The sequence below is a fragment of the Dromiciops gliroides genome, chromosome 2 (genome assembly GCF_019393635.1).
Source record: "Dromiciops gliroides isolate mDroGli1 chromosome 2, mDroGli1.pri, whole genome shotgun sequence".
Taxonomy (NCBI): Eukaryota; Metazoa; Chordata; class Mammalia; order Microbiotheria; family Microbiotheriidae; genus Dromiciops; species Dromiciops gliroides.
Genome location: NC_057862.1, coordinates 597,950,350 through 597,970,906, shown reverse-complemented (window position 1 = coordinate 597,970,906; position 20,557 = coordinate 597,950,350). Strand labels below are relative to the sequence as shown.

At 35.8% G+C, this 20,557-nt stretch overlaps 1 protein-coding gene across 1 annotated transcript; it reads left to right on the top strand.

Annotated features, from left to right (window-relative positions):
- Positions 1 to 1,152: 1,152 nt before the first annotated feature.
- LOC122742220 (60S ribosomal protein L17-like) lies at positions 1,153 to 1,789 on the top strand. The gene has a single exon (XM_043986302.1). It carries the CDS (start codon positions 1,212 to 1,214, stop codon positions 1,764 to 1,766), a length of 555 nt encoding a protein of 184 aa, XP_043842237.1. The 5' UTR covers positions 1,153 to 1,211; the 3' UTR covers positions 1,767 to 1,789.
- Positions 1,790 to 20,557: the final 18,768 nt, after the last annotated feature.

The window sequence follows — 20,557 nt, the reverse complement described above, 5'->3', positions numbered from 1 at the left end:
TTGCAATAGTGATAATGATGACAACATCCCTATTTAAATTCCAATAAATATAAGGCAAGAATAATAATCATACCAATCACCTTATACTATATATTTCTTATAAAATTTCTGTTTTGTGTTGATACATTAATTAACATTTTGAAGCATGAAAGAACTGTTTCCCATATTTAAGATAACAGAAAACATTGCTCCACAAAATATATATGAATATGTTGATGGTATTTATTCCAAAAAAAGGAAATATATACATATACACGCACTTGTACCCACACACAGACACATGTAAAGTCATGCACATGCCTAAAATGTTCCTTGAACACCAAGTTATTCAAAGCTCTAAAATCCATTGCAAAGGGCTCTGCTTATTCCAAGTAAGAACCAGAAGGAGGGCATAAACATCTTTGTAGAAAGAAGTTTTTTATGGGACATTTGGGTGACAACTTCTGCACTTTCTTTGCAAGAAAAAGTTCTTAGACATTTAAGGGATGACATTTTTAAACTTAAGCATCTATTAGAAGGTTCTTGTGCAGGTTCCCTTTTTCCTTATAGCTTCATTGGAGCATGGAGATAATTTGCGAGTTAAATCACCAGGAAATCCAACTTCAATTTTATAATCATTTCCTCATGACTGATAAGCTGTAGGTTCAAACTGGAGAGCTGAAGATTTCCAACAAAGGAACAGAGAAGAACCTAGAAGTATATAGAATGTCTCCTCAAATCTCTTATCTCCTCTGGCTTAATTTAGCCAGAGGCAGGAAAGAAAGTATTATAAATAAAAAAAAGTGCAAATGATTTTCAGGACTGCATACACTTAGTGGGAGGGTGAAGAGAATGTCAACTCAGCTCTTACTTTCTAAATATTTATTCTTTCTTGGTACTCTCCATCATCATCTGTGTGTGTGTGTGTGTGTGTGTGTGTGTGTGTGTGTTTAATCTTACCTTTTGTACTAGATTTGAAATTCTATGAATGTCAGGACAATTCACACCATTCAGTGCAACATAGGTAACTTCCACATAGTAGATGCTCATAAATGTTTGTTGCCTAATTGATGTTTTTATTTTCATTTTTCTCCTTTTAAAAACTATTGTTTTTCTTATTTTTACTATTCTTGCCATTACTTTAGAAATAGCAGGGATTGGAGTTTTCATCAAGTCTCCGGAAAGGCTTTGCTCTTCCTCTTCCCTTGAGCCGTCCTAGGTAATCAGTTAAAATGGTGAGGTACTCTCTTGATCCAGAGAACCCCACAAAATCATGCAAGTCAAGGGGTTCAAATCTCCGGGTCCACTTCAAGAATACCCGTGAAACAGCCCAAGCTATCAAGGGCATGCACATCCGAAAAGCTACCAAGTATTTGAAAGATGTCACATTGAAGAAACAATGTGTTCCCTTCCGTCGATACAATGGTGGAGTTGGCAGGTGTGCCCAGGCTAAGCAGTGGGGTTGGACACAGGGTCGTTGGCCCAAAAAGAGTGCTGAGTTCTTGCTGCATATACTTAAAAATGCAGAAAGTAATGCTGAACTGAAGGGTTTGGATGTGGATTCTCTTGTCATTGAGCATATCCAGGTTAACAAGGCTCCCAAAATGCGACGACGTACTTACAGGGCTCATGGCCGAATCAACCCATACATGAGTTCCCCTTGCCATATTGAGATGATACTGACCGAAAAGGAACAAATTGTTCCTAAACCAGAAGAGGAGGTTGCTCAAAAGAAAAAGATATCCCAAAAGAAACTGAAGAAACAAAAGCTTATGGCACGGGAGTAAATGTGGGATTAATATGCAAATAAAAGTGGAAAACCGCCTTTATCCTTACCATAAAAAAAAAAAAATAGCAGGGATTAATTTGTGATTTGGAAAATGCTCCTGCTTCTTTATAAATTTTTGAAGCATTATATGATGATATATGAGTATAATGTGATACTATTGCACTATGTGAAATTATGAATATGAAGATTTCATAGACGTATGGGAAGATGTACATGTACTAACATAGAATGAAATAAGTAGAAACGGGAAATAATATAGATAATGGGAATGCAAAAAATACTTGATATATAATTACAATGACCAATTTTTGTCTCCCCCAAATAGATGAGAAAATGAATTTGACTTCAAATGTTAGGTGATTATGGATAAAAGATATTACATGTGTTCTTAGACTCAATTTTAGATATTGGCCAATATTCCTTAAATCTTTTCTTTTAAAAATGATTGTCATAAGAGGGGAGAGAGGGATATATTCATCAATAAAGGTTTTACAAAGCAAAAAGTGTAGAAAAAAGAATCATAAGATCATCAGTTGTGTTTGTGTTTAAAAACGAAATGACAGAAACAACATTTTTGGGGGGAAGTTATTCTTGAAAGATTTCTCCTTTATTCCTCTAAAATTGTTTATGTTGTCTATACAATAAATACAAAGTGATTGATGAGGGCAGACAACATTTTACTCATTTTTTAAAATTAGAAAATATTTAAGGGGTGGCTAGGTGGCGCAGTAGATAATGCACCGGCCCTGGATTCAGGAGTACCTGAGTTCAAATCCGGCCTCAGACACTTGACACTTACTAGCTGTGTGACCCTGGGCAAGTCATTTAACCCCCATTGCCCTACAAAAAAACCCAAAAAAACAAAAAACAAATGAAAATAGTTAAAATGGTCAGGGCAAAGGAACACTAAATACTTCAAAGATAGAGGCTAGGGGATTAAAATAGATTCATAAAAGAGTTCTGTTGGAGGACATCTTTTAAGGGATGATTGATTGTTACTCACTCAAAGAGAAACCAAATGAGATCATTATGTTGGGGTAAAGTTACAATGTGTCTAGCTGTGGCTGATCAGATGAGTACCAGCTCAGAAGGCTCTATCACAGTTTGGGCACAAATAGTTCACATGAATATTTGGAGTAGGTATGTCTCTGAATTTGCACATCTCACATTTCTTTTGAGTTGCTGCAATTCTCCTTTGCTCATACAGTAGAGCATCTTTTTGATATGGGCATGCCATGCTGGATGGTCTTGTGCCAGTCCCTCCCATGTTTCACAATTGATTCCAAAGTTCTCTTATATAATTTTTTCTGATCCTTATGTGAGCACTTGTCTTTTGTGAACTCTCTGTAAAATATCCTTTTAGGTAAATGTTCTAATGCCAAATATACAGTTGGACACACTGTACCTTGATCCATTGGAGTTGCATTTTCTGTAGTAGAGTTTGAATGCTTTGCAGTTTAACTCAAGAAAAGACTTCAGTATCTGATACCTTATTTTGCCAGGTGATCTTCAAAATCTTTGTAAGATTACTCAAATGGAAGGCGTTAAGTTTCCTGGCATGGTGCTGGTATACTGTTTAGATCTGTGCTGATGAGGTCAGCACAATGACTTGGTGGATTGTCAATTTGGTAGGCAGCCTAATCCCTCTTCTCTCTTATTTTCCTTCAGATCCTCCAAAATATGGAGCTAGCTTTGACAATTTCTGGTTCATCATCTATCTGTACATCTCTGGTAAGCACACTGCAAAGGTAAGGAAACTTATCCACAGCATTTGAAATTTCTCTATTTAATGTAACCAATGGTTCCTTGCATGAATGGTGCAATGCTGGGTGGTGGAGAAGCTGTTTTCTTTCTGTTAATTGTTAGGCTAAACACAGCACAACCTGAAGAGAATTGATATATACTTTATCGTATCTTGAAGGCTGCATTGAGTGCACAATCATCTGCAAAAAGTCACATACCAACTCTCTCCCTACTTTAGTCTTGGCTTGTAGTCTTTTTAAGTTAAATAATTTACCATTAATGCAGAAGCTGACCTTGATGTCATTTTCATCCTCATTGAAGTGTCTGATAACATCACTGAAAACATCATGCTAAAAAAGCATTGGAGCAAGTGCACGCAGACTTGCTTCACTCCATTGGTTATTGGGAAAGCATGCATGAAAGTATTATTCATAATCCAGAATCCATGGAAGCAAATTGTCATAAAATTGATGCAAAATACTGATGAAATTCTCTGGATAACCATATTTTGCCATAATCTTCCAAAAGACCCTTATGAGTAACAGTATCAAAGGCCTTGGTCAGATCAATGAACATTGTGTACAGACCTCTGCTCTGCTACTTGCATTTCTCCTGGAGTTGAGAAGCAACCATCATATCAACTGTTCCTCAATTCTTTTGCAAGTCACAGATGGATGGCCATTTTCCAGGTGAAGGATTAGCTGAATAAGGAGGATTCCGGCAAGAAACTTGTAAGAAATGACAGAGGGAGGGAGGGAGGGAGGGAGGGAGGGAGGGAGGGAGAGAGAGAGAGAGAGAGAGAGAGAGAGAGAGAGAGAGAGAGAGAGAGAGAGAGAGAGAGAGAGAGAGAGAGAGAAATAGAGAGAGAGGGCGAGCGAGAGTGAGCGCAAGCATGCTCCCCCCTCACTGTGATTTGTTATAAAACCACCTATTTCCTTTTCCTTTATAGAGATGGAGGAGTCTAATCATTTAAAAAAAAAAAAACAAACCTCTTCTTCGGTTGGAAGTTTGGCTAGAGAGGGATTGATTACAACCTGAGATATACAGTCAATGGCTTTGGCATTGATTGATGATAGTCTGTTGGAATATTTAGCCCATCTCTTCAGGATCATGTCCTTGTCACTAATCAATGTGGCACCATCAGCAATGAGTAGTTGAGGTGCACCTTAATTTTTGGCCCATAAATAGCCTTTAGGGCATCATAAAGGAGCTTTGGATTGTTACTTTGAGCATAAAATGATGTCATGTGTCTTCTTACTGAGGCAAGAATCCTGCATCTCTATAAGCCTTGCTTGTACTTTAACTTTGATGGAGTTAAATGCTGCCATCTTACAAATGAATGAACTATCCTGCTCATAAACCCTATGGAATCCCCCCCTGGATCTTTTGGTTGAGTATCTTCTAAATTTCCCCATTATTTTTGTCAAATAAGTCTTGTTATTTGTAAATGTTCTGGCTTAAATGAATAGATGTGGTACTATACATCAAATCTCTGAAAGCTGCCTGCTCTTTTTCTTCTCCATTGTTGCCAAATGTGTGTTTACTCAGATACCCCTCCAAGTTAGCAAAATGTTCACACTCAGAAAAACACTCCAATCCATTGATATTAAACCTTCTTGTATTCTTCTTGCCTTGGCTTGGTGAGGAGAAGTCTGATTGGTCCAGCACTCAGCCCCACACATCCCCGGTGCGTCTTTCACATCCTGTCTCTTCTCTTTACAATCACATAGTCTATTAGATGTCAATATTTGCTATGAGAATATATCCATGAAGCTTTATTGCATTTAGGTAAATGGGAAACAGTGTTGCTGGTGAGAAAGTCATGAGAGGTACAAGCCTTCAATAGTAAGTAACTGTTACTGTTGCTGTTTCTATCACCATTCTTCACACAGACTTGATTCCATGTCTGATAGACTATGCCTATTGTGGTGTTACCCCAAGTTCCCCAGAATTATAAGGGTCTCCAGGTCTTTCTAACATTTTTTATCCCATCAGGATTTAGCATCGTGGGAGCACATGATGATGGTGGTGTCACACTTTCCTGCAAGCAGAAATTGCATTGTCAGAAGCCTATCATTTTGGAGGGAGGCATATGAGCTTGTTGACTAGATTAGTTTTGATTGTGAAATGTACAACAACTTGATGGAACTCCTCATCACTGTGTCCACTCCAGAAAAAAAAAATGTCTATACAGCTCTGACTTCAGTAAGCTGGCCTTCATCTGTCAGCCTTGTTTTACTTGGGGCTGCTATTTGGATGTGATAACTGCTGAATTCTCTCACAAGAGCTATTTTAGGTCTATTGGATTTCTTATTTTCCATAAGTGTAGGCACATTTTATATATCTATAGTGAGAAGAATCATCTTCACAAAAGTTTTGTACATTGGCGCGCGCACGCACGCGCGCGTGCGTGTGTGTGTGTGTGTGTGTGTGTTAACTGCAGAGTAGGATCCCTGCCTTCTGTGCTAAGCAGCTCAGAGTTAGATTGGTTGAAGCAGATGATATGTAGGTCAACTTTTCTAGCCCTTTCCTCACACCAGAAAATGAACATTGTAGTCCTTTTAAACGGCTGCTCAGAAATCTAGTAGGCTACTGAATCCCACCCCTATTTCCCCACAGTGAGAAAATGACCCCACGACCTGGTTCACCTGTATTCAGCATTCTGACAAGAGCTCTCAGCATGTATAGAACTGCTGTTTCATCACTTCCTTGTCACCAGAGGACTTTGAAATACATAAAATGGTAAAATAGTATAGGGGATGTCTTGATTTGTGCATAAATTAGATTTAAATGAGGTAGAGTTGTGGGAAGTTGTTGGCCTTTCTTTTCCCCGTTCATCAGAGTCCAGTGGCAAGACAAAAGTCAAGATGACTGGCAATGACTGGGATGCAGTGGCTGACCTTGGCATCTTTGATGTCTAACACTCTAAGTGCTCTAAGCACTCCACAATACCTTCAACTTCCTTCATGGCCTTTTTGAACAAATTGTTTACATCCGCCCATTTTGCTAGAAGAAGTTCTCACATGTTTAGGTAGACACCCACTAATTAACTAATGGATTTGAGGTCCATTGTTTACCCTCAACCTAGATTAGCCTGTCTGCTGAAATGGTTTCCTTGGGTATGCTAGGTGGGCATACCATAGCTTTTTGGAGCCACAGGTGAAAGTTGGGTGACAGGTAGACACCAAATATAGAAAGCTCCCCTGTAAAGGGCATGGTAGTCCTCATAAGAGGTTCTAGTTTTCCCTGACACCCATATGCCCTTCTTTTCAGGGATAGCATAGATAAGAAGCAAACAACATTTGTCAAGAAAATTCCAAATGTGGTCGGGAAGAGTTAGACAGCTAAAACAACCAAGCAACAATAATGCTGGCAATGTAAAAGAGAAGATGAGCTCCTCATTCTCTAAATCAAGTGTCATTGTAAGATTTCCAGTCTCTTGGTACTACTGACATCATTTCTTCATGCCCCAACATGAGACCCTATGAACAATTTCCTCCTAGAATCAGAGCCCCCATATGTGACTGAAAACTATGTTATTTTACTTCATTCTTATAGAGAAATCCACCAGTTAGTGTCCATATACATTGGAACTTCAACTGAAGTTCTAGTCTACTTTCTAATCACTGAATGGAAACCACAGAGTGACCCTCCATTAATTAGTACAACAACAATATTTGGAGTTAGCCCTGAGGTAAGATGAAATGTAGGGATTGCTGTCTGCACTGGTCGGCTAGGGATACACGGAGGTTTGAGAAGAGAGGAGATAATTACTGTTTTATGTAAGAGAAGAGGAAAAACAAGATCACAAAGATGATCAACTTTTAGAACCATAAAGGATTTGGGAGTTTTAATGAAAGGACCTGCCCTTATTTTGGTTGGAAAAAAAACACAACAACAACAAACCAACAACCTTTGAAGTTTGCAAACATTTGAAATTAAACTATGAAACTATATGTATTTATGGGCACACATGTGTATATGTGATATGAAGAAAAATAGATTGATTAATATAGACTGCATTGAACCAGCATATACTAGATAAACCTTACCTAATTAAACACAAACACACACACACACACACACACACACACACACACACACACACACACACACACACACGAAACACCTAAATTCAAGGGAAAGAGTTCTGGCCAAGTAATATATTAATTTATGTAAAGAAACTATGTATGATTAAGAGTGAAAGATATTTCTTTTGACTAATATTGGTCACACTTAAAACAGAATCCCTAATTTCAATGAGAATGATTATAATGGCAAGAGCTATTCGAATAGAGATTAAAACTCTCATTGTAATATACTTGCAACAACATCTGGAAAAGAAAAAGGAAAACAAGTGGAATAATATTTTTCTCCCATCTAGCTCACATTAATATAAAGCTTTAAAATAAAAAAAATCTCACACTGACATTTTGAGGTTTGTGTTTTATTTATTTTAATCCTAATTTTACACATGAGTAAACAGAGGCTCAAGAGGTGATGTGCCTTGTCTGTGATCACAAAGGTAATGAGTATCAGAGAAAGAATTCAAATCTAGGGGTCCTAAATACAATACAACATTTTCTATGATAATACATTATACCACAAAGCTTGATAAAAAAAGAAAAGCAGACAAGAAGCCTCAAAAGTCTCCTGGATAAGGACTTATAAGGCCCTGATACATGTAAATGATCCCATATTCTCTGCTCATGAAGTAAGGATAAAGCAAAAAAAACCCAAAAAAACAAAAGAGGTTTTATGATGCTCTGCTCAACTAGACAGTGACACTCATGTGGAAGATGGCAAGGACCTGCTTCTGGGAGAAGACATACTGCATTCTTTTACTCCTTCTCTACATTCCTTTTCTAGTCAAAATTTTTAAACTACCAATTTGGGACAACCTCTCTCTTTTGAAGGCTTTATCTAGGGACTGAAAGTTCTTTTTACTCAAAGCATGGGCATCATGTAATAATCTGAATAGGGGAAAGGTTTATCTTCTCCTCCCTTCCCTTTTGGCCTCATGGTGTGAGAATAGGGCTTGGCATTTTGATGTTGTTTCATTTGTCCTTTTCAGTTCTCATTATAAGTATTTGAGTCTCTAGACTAAGATGCTCAAGCCACCGTTCCTTTGGAGGCAGGATTTCAGGATATACATTGCTGTCAATATGGCAGAGAAGTCCTGAAAAGCAAGGTTTGTAGAAAAGAAGATAGGAACAGGGGTAGGGGAAATGTAATGTGTCCATGCTATATAGTAACTGAGTTGAACTTTGAACTTAATCCCACTCCCCTCCCCAGAGACTGAGATAGCATGAGGGGGGAATAGGATCCCTACATGTTTGTGGGGGTGGGTTGCTTATTCTTTCTATAGTTTTAAAGTAAATTTAAAGTCTCAGGAACACAATTAGTAGGGACTTTATTCAATGACATAGAGATAAGACATTGCCCAGTCATTTTAAAATAACCACAGAATATTGGGGGAGAAGGAAAATGGGTAGTATGAGACAAAGTAGGAACATTTAGGAAAGGAAAGAAAGAAGAAAAAAAAGAAAAAACAGAAGGAAGGAGAGAAGGAAGAATTGACTTAGGTCCTCCTGAATCCAGGGCCAGTGCTTTCTTCATTGTGCCACCTAACTGCCCCCTCCAAGACAATTCCAATGGACACCTGATGTTCTCTGCCTCCAGAAGGAATACTGATAGGTTCTGGATACATATTGAAACACTGTTGTTGTTGTTTTACTATTTTAATTTTTATTCATTTTGTGTTTTTTCAACATGGATAATTTGCCAATAACTTTTTCATGACCACATATCTATAATCCATATTAAATTGCTTACCTTTTCAAGAAGGGGGAGGGGTAGAAGGGAAGGACAGAATTCAGAAGTAAAAAAATATTTTTTACATGAAATAAGGTAATATTTAATATAATAAAAATAATTTTTAAAACAACAGGAGAGGAAAATTAAAAAAAAAAACAGTTGCTGAGGTACCCTTAGCAAGAGACCCATTCTAGTAGTCACCTGAGGATTTATCTGGAAGAAAGGAAACACAGAATTGAAAGATGAAAATGTGCTGCAAACATTTTACAGAAAATAGCTTTTCATCATTTTATACTATTGAGCCACATTTGATGTCCAAACTCACATTTGTAGACATGTTTACAAAGGAAATTGTAGTGAACCTGAAAAGAGAAAAGATTGAAAAATGGTTAAATGGACACAGAGGAGGTCTAAACTGAGAAAAACACAATTTCAAGGGCATCAAGGGGATCAAGTCTCAACATTTTGAATGGAAGAAACCAATAGTATGTTTACACACATACACACACATTTAGATTGATAGATGATAGGGCAATATAAACTGATGTCTGTGTGTGTGTGTGTATGTGTGCGTGCGTGCATGCATGCATGCATGCATACACACAGTTAATGTGTCTGAGGCTGAATTTGAACTGAGGTCTTCCTGACTCCAGGGAAACTACATCGTGCTGTGAATATCATTCTGGGCCTAGAGTCAGGAAGGTTCATCTTCTTGAGATGTGAGTTCAAATCCAGCCTCATACATTTGACACTTACTAGCTGTGGGAATTTGGGCAAGTCATTTAACACTGATTGTCTCAAACATCTGGGGCCATCTCTAGTGATCTGGATGTATACCTCTCCACTGGATTCAGATGGTTCTGAAGGAGAGAGTAAGGGTGGTGACTTTGCACAGCCCTTACTTAAATCTAACTCATTGTAAGACATGACATCTGTCATGGATTTCTTGGAGAATGAAGGACAAACAAAATCAACAGGCCTGATGCTCTACTCACTGGGCTGCCTAGCTTGTTTAGGTGTTGGGCATGTGATTTAACTGCTTTGGCCACTGTTTCCTCCTATGTTAATTGAGAAGGTGCAGCTACATGACTTCTAAGGTGTCCCCCCCAACCCCTAAATCAATGATTCTATGATCACTGGAGAAAATGCCTGCATGGATGAGAAAATTCTATTAGTCACGTATTATTTTAGTTTCAGAGAGGTTCAATGACTTGCCTGTATTCATGTGTGTTGGATGTTGGATTTGAACTGAAGCCTTCCTGACTCCAGGTCCATCATGCTAACAACCAGTATATGTTTCTTCTCAAGGAAGAACAATCATGTAATATCTTTCATAATTCATTATCATCAATGGTTAATATTAATTGAAACCATAAGAATCCATACTTGAAGGTCCTGATACAAGACCTAAAATATTCATACTATCCCTATACTCATCACTAATAAAATTTTACTTATACATAATACTTTATAGCTCACAAAGCACTTTTTTCTCAAAATAGCCCTACCATATATGTAGTGAATTTATTTATGTTCATTTTATTGACAATGAAAATGAGTATAACAGGAAAAGGTTAAATAATTTGATTCTCATCATAAAACTTATAAGCATAGAAATTAGGATCTGAACCCAATTATTTCCTGGTTCTGATTTCTACTTTGCATTCAGTAGAAGAATAAGCTTTATCCATGATTGGGAAAAGTGGGTAGGGAAAGAAGTTGAATGACAGTTATAGTATACTTTTACTTCTTCACTGATCAAGACAAAATTGGGAAAAGGTAGATGTTTTGACAACCTCTAGACAAAAATATTAGGGATAGGAGAGAAATCACAAAACCCTGTTATTTAAAGCAGGGGAGATCCTAGAGGAAATTTTTTAGTCTGCAGATAGGGTCAGGACTAGAGGCTCTCCAGTAACTCAGGGCAGTTTTCAAGCTAAGAAGGAAATAGGGGTGAGTTACTCTCCAGGATGACCCTGCCCCAAAGCAAGTCTCTGCACTTAGAAAGGCATTTGAGATATAGATAAGAGACAATTCCCAAAGAAAGGTATCCCTTGGTTTAACACTTTATTACCAAAACTATTAGTTTTGCTGGTGGAATTGTGTTCAATATCAATACTAGAAAGTACATTCTAAGATTTTCCAACAAGTATATGGGGTACTATGAGACAGGTGAAGATAGCTTCAAAAAAGTATTTTACTCACAAGCTTGTGACAGAGCTCACATGAATATTTTTATCCCCATTTTATAGTTGATGGATAACAGAAGCCAGAAAAAGTGCCAGCCTATGGAAGCAGAAAACAGATGTTTTAGTCATACCAATGGTTTCACTATAGCAAGAAACCTTCCCAGTTCAGCAAACTTCCTTGGAGTGGCTCACAGACAGGGTTATCAAAATTAAATCCAAAATAAATCAGACATGGCAAGATATATCAATAACAAGTAACTAGCTTCTGTGGTAAAATTTCAGCCAAGACTGTCAAATACCAGCTGGTTAGAAACTCTATTTAGAGAATTAGAATATGAAGAGGATATTTATAATGGGGTGTGAATATTTATACTGGGAAATGCTATACATAGAATCTTTGAAAAATAAATTTGCTATTTCCTTTCCTTTTTGTTTTTTATAACCCAGTGTATTCCTAAAGTAGACATATTTTGGATATTTCTTAATTCATAGTACTCAAGCAGTAATCATCTATCTCAATCCACTGCTGGAAAGATCCTGTGTTCTTATGTTCATTGAATATCCCTAATCACTTAATCAATCAACAAGATCTTATTAAAAGCTTATTATATTCTAGACACTTTGATAGGTGCTGGGGATAAAAGACTAAAATGAATAAGTTTCTGACTTAAAGTAGGTTACATGTTGCTAGAAGAATCAATGCATAAAAGCTTACTTAAATACAAGTACATAAATGTAAGTAAATATAAAATATGTCAAAATGAATATCAGTTAATTTGCAGAAATGGCATTTGCAGATTTGGGGGCAGGTGTTCAGGAAAGACCTTATGTAGAAGCAGATACTTTGCGTTTTGAAGATAGCTAAGGATTCTGAGAGGGGGAGATGAGGAGTGAGTGCAGTCAAGGAATGGGACATAGATAAGCTATATGAGGAACAACAAGATCAGCTTAATTAGATAAAAGAGGGCAATGTAAAATATAGCTATAAACTATGTTGGAATCAGGTTGTAAAGGGCTTTATATAGCAAATAATGGATTTGGTATTTTATTTTTGGGGAGAAGACAATTATCATTAAGTGACTTTCCCAGGGTCATACAGCTGGTAAGTATCTAAAGTCAGATTTCAAATCATGTCCTCCTGCCTCAACATCTGGTTCTCTATCTGTTGCATCACCTATCTGACCTTGTATTCAATTTTAGAAGTAATAGGAAGTCACTACAATTTAAAAGTTGCAATGTGGAAGACATATTAAATATGTTAAGATTGATCTCAGAAGGAGAAACTAAGAACATTGAATGGAACTTTTAAAGAAAGGTATTTATCTTTTGATATAAGAATTCCCTAAAAATATTAACAATTAGAGCTATACAAAAGTTTAATGGAATGTCTTAAAAGAAAACAGGTTACCCTTCCATAGAGAGATTCAAGCAAATGCTTAATAATTAATTGTTGGTTGTGTTGTAGTATGGATGCCTTCATTGAATATAGGTTGGACTATATTACTGATGATAATCTTTCTGATATTAAAATTCTGTGATTCTATGACCCAAACCCGGGAGGAATAGCTACCATGGTGGATCTAAGAATCTTAAGTTTAATAGGGTAAATATATGTTCTACGATGTAGTTCAAACTGGCATCTTCACCATAATAGTTTTGGTGCTTGGAAAAATTAGGAGACATTTACATGTGATCCCTAGGGTGACTGAATAATTTGGCCAAGGTCATACAAGTAATAAATAGACCCAAATCCTCTATATTAAAATGCAATGCTATTTCCACTATACCTGCTACGGTGGGAACAGTATGCCCTCAGGCTTATCAAAATAGATTTTGTTTGTATTTGTTTTAATTTTTAGTTTTATTTCTCTGAAAAGATAATGAAATTGTCTCTGAGATTTGTTTATCTCAAGGAATTAAGCTCTTACTATTGATATTCCCTATTCAAATGGATACAAAACAGCCAGGATATGATGAACAGAAGCTTCTAACTGATATTTCAAAGTATAGACCACCAGCATCAACACCCCTGAAATAGCTCAAAAAAAAAAAACATGAGATGCATAGATTTGGAGAATTTAACCCAAATGTTCACATGGATTATTTGTGCTCAGCCTATTGTCTTTGTTGACTAATTACTATTGCTATAGATATCATATTGGGGTAAGTATATATTCATTTATTCAATATTATATACCAGTAAAGGATTGAACATGTGTCTCCCTAACTTCTCATGGTCTCAGGCCAAGTGGTTGAGAAAGTAGGTAGAAAGCTTCGGCATGTCATTTAGCGTGGGCAGAACAACACTCAAAGACCCAGAACACCTGAAAGCCTGATAGCCAAGAAAGTCTCTAAACCACAAAAGCTCTAATGGCATCTTCCAAGGCTTTATATTCTCTTTTGATAGAGGTGGGTCATTATACATTAATTAAAGCCAATTCCATTGGTTCACATGATTTGAAGGTGGTTCACATTAAAATGAACTCTACAGATGCCATCAGGAAAAAGTATGCAAAAGACCCTTACTCAAGTTGTTTAAGGTAAAGTCCATTATCTAGGTGATGTTTGATCCCATTAGCACTTTACTAAGCTAGACAAAAGTATCTATCTCCATTTCTTTTGTTCCCAGATCAAGAAGAACTGGACTTTCTGGAGTGAGGGGGAGAAAGGACTGAAAAACTGATCTCTGAGTCCCCCCAAGAAATCCATTGCTAATAATGATTTTTCTCACACTGTAGTAGAGAATTCTGAGCTTGTATTGGTCTGATCAGTCACAGTCAGGCACACTGTAGCTTGACACCAACATAGTGATATTATTTTGGTCCTCTTTGAGAATGAAGGACAATAACTGACCAACCAACCCCTTAAAAATCTATGTTCAAGAGCAGCTAGACGGTGCAGTGGATAGAGCACTGACCCTGGAGTGAGGAAGACCTGAGTTCAAATCCAGCCTTAGATACTTAACACTTACTGGCTGTGTGACCCTGGGCAAGTCACTTAACCCCAATTGCCTCACACACACACACAAAATCTACGTTCAATTGCATCAATGCTTTATCCTAGAAGAAATTCTGTTCTTTTATGAATATTCTTATCCTCGTCTGTCTAAATAAATTCTCCTTTTGGTAACTTAAAGAAATTTTGAATGCTTTATTTTATACAAAATTTTGAACATCAAGTACAAGACTAGTTTAAATCTAGTCCAAGAAATTATACCATCCCAACTACAAACAGATAAATAGGTTCTTTTTATTAACTGTCTAGCATATTATGAATTTCTTATTTTATACCCATTTTGGACATCAACTATAAGAGGATTGGTTTAAATCTAATATCAGCTATTATAGCTCCTTGATTTACAAGATGGGAAAAGAGTGGCAAGGAAGTTGCTCTTCTGACGATCACAGGGTTTTGGTGAGCTGTTATTTCCATATGAGTCAATAGTTGGATATAACAGTCAAATACAAATGAAGTTTCAAATTGTATTGAGAGTAATAGTTTTAAGTACTAGAAAAACAGTCCAACTCTACTGATCATACCAGAACTGGAATATTATGTTCATCTCAGATTCCATTATTTAGGAAGTCCATTTGATTGGAGACAAAACATCAAAAGGAAGAAAATTAAGTTGTACTCTCATAATATCTTCCTGGAGTACAGTCTTTAAAGCAACACATTGTTCAATCATATTATATATATAATTTTGTATCATATAAGTAATTAGCCCAGTGAGATTTTGTATTTTCTATAGTATACACTGTAGACTGCTATAGAATTACAACAGTCTATATGTTCCCTTCCCATATTTTTATTCATCATGGTCTCAAATCTAGATCAAACATAAAGATTGGGGGCAGCTAGGTGGCACAGTGGGTAGAGCACTGGCCCTGGATTCAGGAGGACCTGAGTTCAAATATGACCTCAGACCCTTGAAACTTACTAGCTGTGTGACCCTGGGCAAGTCATTTAGCCCCAAACGCCTCACCTAAAAAACAAAAAAACAAAACAACAACAAAAAAACCCCATAAAGGTTCTATAGAAATGGAATATAAACTTATGGACCACTAGTCTTGGCAATTCTCTGAATCTCTTTTCTCATCTATTAAAAAAACATTCAATAGCAGGCATAATCAAGGTACTAATAGAGCCTATAAACAGAGTTCCTGTCTTTCTCACTAGTCTATAGTTAAATATTTCACAGGGCATATTATATAGCATACACATGTATGTATTCATATATGCATATGTGTGTATGTATGTGCATGTATGCATGTATACACCTATGGAGAGAGATTGCTGGGAAGACAGATTTTTGTCTTTATTTCCTATTTTGTCACTTTATGAAGGCATAGAGGTGATACTGGTATCACAATGTTTAGGAAAGAGAGAGAAAGGGAGAGAGAAAGAAAGGAAGGAAAGAAGGAAGGGAAAGAAAGGGAAAGAAAATAAGAGAAAACAAAGAAAGGGAAAATAAGAAAAAGGAAAGAAAGGGAAAGGGAGAAAGGGAAAAAGAAAGTATGTTTTTTAAAATAATTATGATTGATATTAACACAAGTTTTCGGTAAGCATGTGTTAATTCATCAATATTATACCAGTAAAGGATTGACTACATGTCTCCCTATCTTCTCACGGTCTCAGGCTCAATGGTAGAGAACACAAGGAGAGAGATTCAGCATACCAGTTAGAGCAGGAGAAAAGGCCCCAAGAGAAAAATGTTATCTTCCAGAGAGACAATTTCATCATGTGTAATACCAATGGAGGGTAACCAATTGTCAAGTTTAATTAGGTAGTACAAATGACCAATGACGATCATTTGCAATCCTTTTTTTAATTTAGTATTGGATGTTTTCAATGAAATATTTATACACTCTTCCCTTTAAATGCCATTCTACCTGCCTCAAACACTTATTAGCTATGTGACCCTGGTCAAGTCACTTAACCCAGTTTGCTTCAATTTCTTCATCTGTAAAATGAGCTAGAGTTAAAAATGGTAAACCATTCTACTATTTTTGACAAGAAAACCCCAACTGGGATCACAATGAGTTGGACATGGCTGAAATGACTAAACAATAACACAATATATGTGTGATGAATAAGTATTTCTAAAATGCATTGTTTCCCTTCTTTTAGTCACAGCTTTGAGTTTGAGCTATAATACAGCTAATTTATAGAAATTTTTGAGTTATTTGTCATATTAATGTTTATCATGGTCATCTTAATTTGGTCTCTTGGCATAGAAAATTGATGAAATTCTCACATTGATATAAATGCATATCAATCCAGTTGATTATCAAGTGCTATCTAGCCTCTAATTGAAACCAATACCTAATGCCCATCTATTTCACCATTCAAGTAACAGACCTGAACAATCAAACTACAATCTGATGCCATAAGATGCCTCTGTATCTTTAACTATCCCTTGAATTTTACTGCTTCTGTCATTTGAGCAGTATCAGGATGTCAAAGAATGCCAGGAAATATTTCCCCTTTTTGTGTGACTGTTCTGAGACCTCATTTTACCTTGTGGTTAATTATTACTTGCTTGACCATTCATTGTCACACTTTTTCCCCCTACATTTCAAATGGATGTTTCAAGCCATTAGAGAGAGAAATGATATGGACTTTCCATGTATTCATTTTTTTGTTCAAATCCATAAATTAAAGAGATTTTCATGACTTTCACATTGCCATTTCAAACCTAAATTTTAAAGCTGGAAAAATTTGGTTTTATAGAGTATATCAAATATTTCTAAATTGTATCCAACTGGAAGGAAGTCAAAGTAGCACAGAAATATAAGTTCTTCATACCCTTATCTCTATACTTTTCAGCCAATTCTGAGACCACTTGACAAAAATACAATCTAATGAAAGACATGTATGTATGCATGCATGTGTACATATGTAAGTGTATATGTATATACATGTGTATATGTAAATGTATATGTTTGTATGTATATGTATGCATATATAGAAAGACAATTAGACATATAGACACAGACATGTATATATTTGTGTGTGTGTGTGTGTGTGTGTGTGTGTGTGTGTGTGTGTGAAATAGTTAACCTCTGTCAATGATATTTTATATTTGAGCACTTGGCTTTTAGTGTTGTGTAATACTGTAAATATAGGTATATGTACATGTCTGTATTTCTATTGTCCTACCTAAAACAAGGTCTTTGATTAAGAAAACTTCTGAACAGAGGACTGAGGAGTTTGATAGTCTGAGCTGAGAGGAGAAAAAAATAATGAGCAAGACATATTTCAAATAATCATGGACCAAAATAGGCAGATGGAATAGTTGTCAAGGAGAATAGCAAAGCAAGGAGAGTCCTTTAGAGATTAGGAACACAAAATGGAGGGATTACAATGGAGTATACATTTGTCCAAATCAACGTGATTCCTCAGTTTTTCATTCTTACATTGCTAAACATTGTATTACACCCTTATCTAGGAAATATCATACTAGCATGACCATTGATAAAGTCTAACACTGTCTCTTTGAATCACTCATATGATTCCATGACATCTACAATAAAATACATATCATCTTTGAAAATATGTTAATAAGTATATATAATAAGATGTATATGGACTTTGTAAATATATTAATTATTTAATTGATCAATTCTAGTATTTTAATAAAGGAATAAGCACTATTAATATGGTTTATGATGCGTAGGTAAAACCTTCAATATATGTGGATATTTAGAAAAATCCATTAAAGTTAAAATTTGCAATGTTTCCTATATGATATACATTTGAATTTATAGAGTTATCGTGAACACTTAACCCCATCAAAACTGGTTTAATCCTCAGGGGGAAAAAAAAGAAATGAGTAGTAAACATCTGATACAATGAAAATACAGGACATAATAAAACAAGATTGGCTCTGATCTTAATACAGAAAAAATCAATGTCAACATTGAAAGTGAATGCTTTATACCATTGAATTAGGAAAAAATGCTAATGACTACATTCTTCCTTGCAGAATAGTTAGCAATGCATTGAACAATTTCCAAGTGAAAATATATGCATACATACCTGAATATATAATTACACACAAGCACATGAACACATGCATGCATGAATGTGGATATGTACATGCATGTACATTGCATTGTGTATGCATACATTCATACATGTACACACATAAACTTGATTTTGAGGATCAAGTTGAGTAAGTAAAAATACATTTATTTGTCTCTCAATTTTCTATTTTTCTACTTACGGAAACCATCGAGTGTGTTGGGTTTAATCTAAAAGTAATGTAGCAGTCAAGAATATCAAGGGATATAATGAAAAAAAAATGCACAGGAAGGTGAGTTAGCTGTACCAAATCTGAAGCTCCAATATAAAGCGGCAGTCATAAAAACTATTTGGTACTGGCTAAGAAATAGAGTGGTGGATCAATGGAATAAGCTAGGCATAGGAGACACAGTAGTAAATGACTTTAGTAATGTACTGTTTGATAAACCCAAAGACTCCAGCTTCTGAGGTAGAAATTCAGTATTTGACAAAAACTGCTAGGAAAACTGGAAGATAGTATGGCAGAAAATAAGCATCAAAGTAATGTAGCAAGATATATTTGCATATACTCTAGCTACTTCTAAGAAGCTAGCTACTTCTAAGTGTTCCTGCACACAATTTAGATGAGTAAAAGCAAGGGAATTGCTTGCATATTGAATGTATAGATTTTCTTCTCCTAAGGAACATGGCAGTTCTTTGATTTAAGTGAAATGTTTTGTCACATTTCTTTAAAAGGATTATTTTGAAAATACAAAGTAAAACAAAATCCTTTTTAAGACAAAGACAATCATATCCATAATAAGACTCCTTTAACACCCAATCAGTCTGCTAACCATTTCATTTAACAGAGAGATTGGGTAAAAACTAGTATTTTTAGGATTTAGATCACCAGCAAAAGCAATAAATATAAATGGGAACCTAATTTCATATGATTTTAGTACCATCTGAATAGGGTACAATTCATAATCTTTATATTCTTCGTAATGCATATCAAAGTGCCTTGTACATTGCAAATGTTTTATAAATACTTAATCATTGAATGAATGAATGAATGAATAGAACTGTATATAACATGGAATAACTTTAGGGGAAGATTTTTATGATTTTTTTTCCTCATGGGGGAAAATGAAAGAAATAGATTGTATCCAGTTTGGGCCACAGAAAGGTAAAAACAAACAAATAAACAAACAAAAAAACAACTATAGTCTGCAAATTTCCCTATGTACCTGATTGCTTATATTTCAAAAATTCAAATAAGACATTTTGACTACACACCAGATGGTAACTCATTAATAAGAAGGAGAGAGGTGGGCAACATGAGTTAGTAGAAATTTTTAAAAACTCTTTATTTGCAAGACTTGAAAGAATAATTTGAACAATGATGAGTCCACATCAGTGATCATCTGAAGCTAACTTACAACATGATGTTAAATCTAATACCATTTTGGAATCTGTAGGACTACTGAAATTGAAGTAGAGCATTGTCTATCCATCAAGTTTAGAGACCATAAGGATTAAATTTCATATTATTTTACTTATGTGGCAGTAGAGAGAGTGTTGGGACATAAATCAGGAAAAATCTTCCTGAATTAAAATCTGTCCTCAGACACTTACTAGCTGAGTGATCCTGGACAAGTCCCTTAACCCTGTTTACCTTAGATTTCTCATCTATAAAATGGAGAAGTAAATGCCAATCCACTCAATTACCTTTGCCAAGAAAATGCCACAAAAGGACAGAACTGGAAAAAAAATGAACTTAGTTCTCTATGCTATGAGAGGACAAGGGTTCTAGTAAAAGTTTCCTTCCAACCACATATTATAGGCCAAAAAAATATTTTTATTCCAATGTATGGACATTGCAAGCAAAATCAAGTCATTAAGAATGAATAGGAGAAGAGGGGAAGGAGGAAAGGAAAGTTTGGGGGAGGGAGTGTAAAAAGCAAAACACTTTCGAGGAAGGTGAAGATGTTCTGCATAATAGCACATGTAAGTTATATATATTGAAATTGCTTGA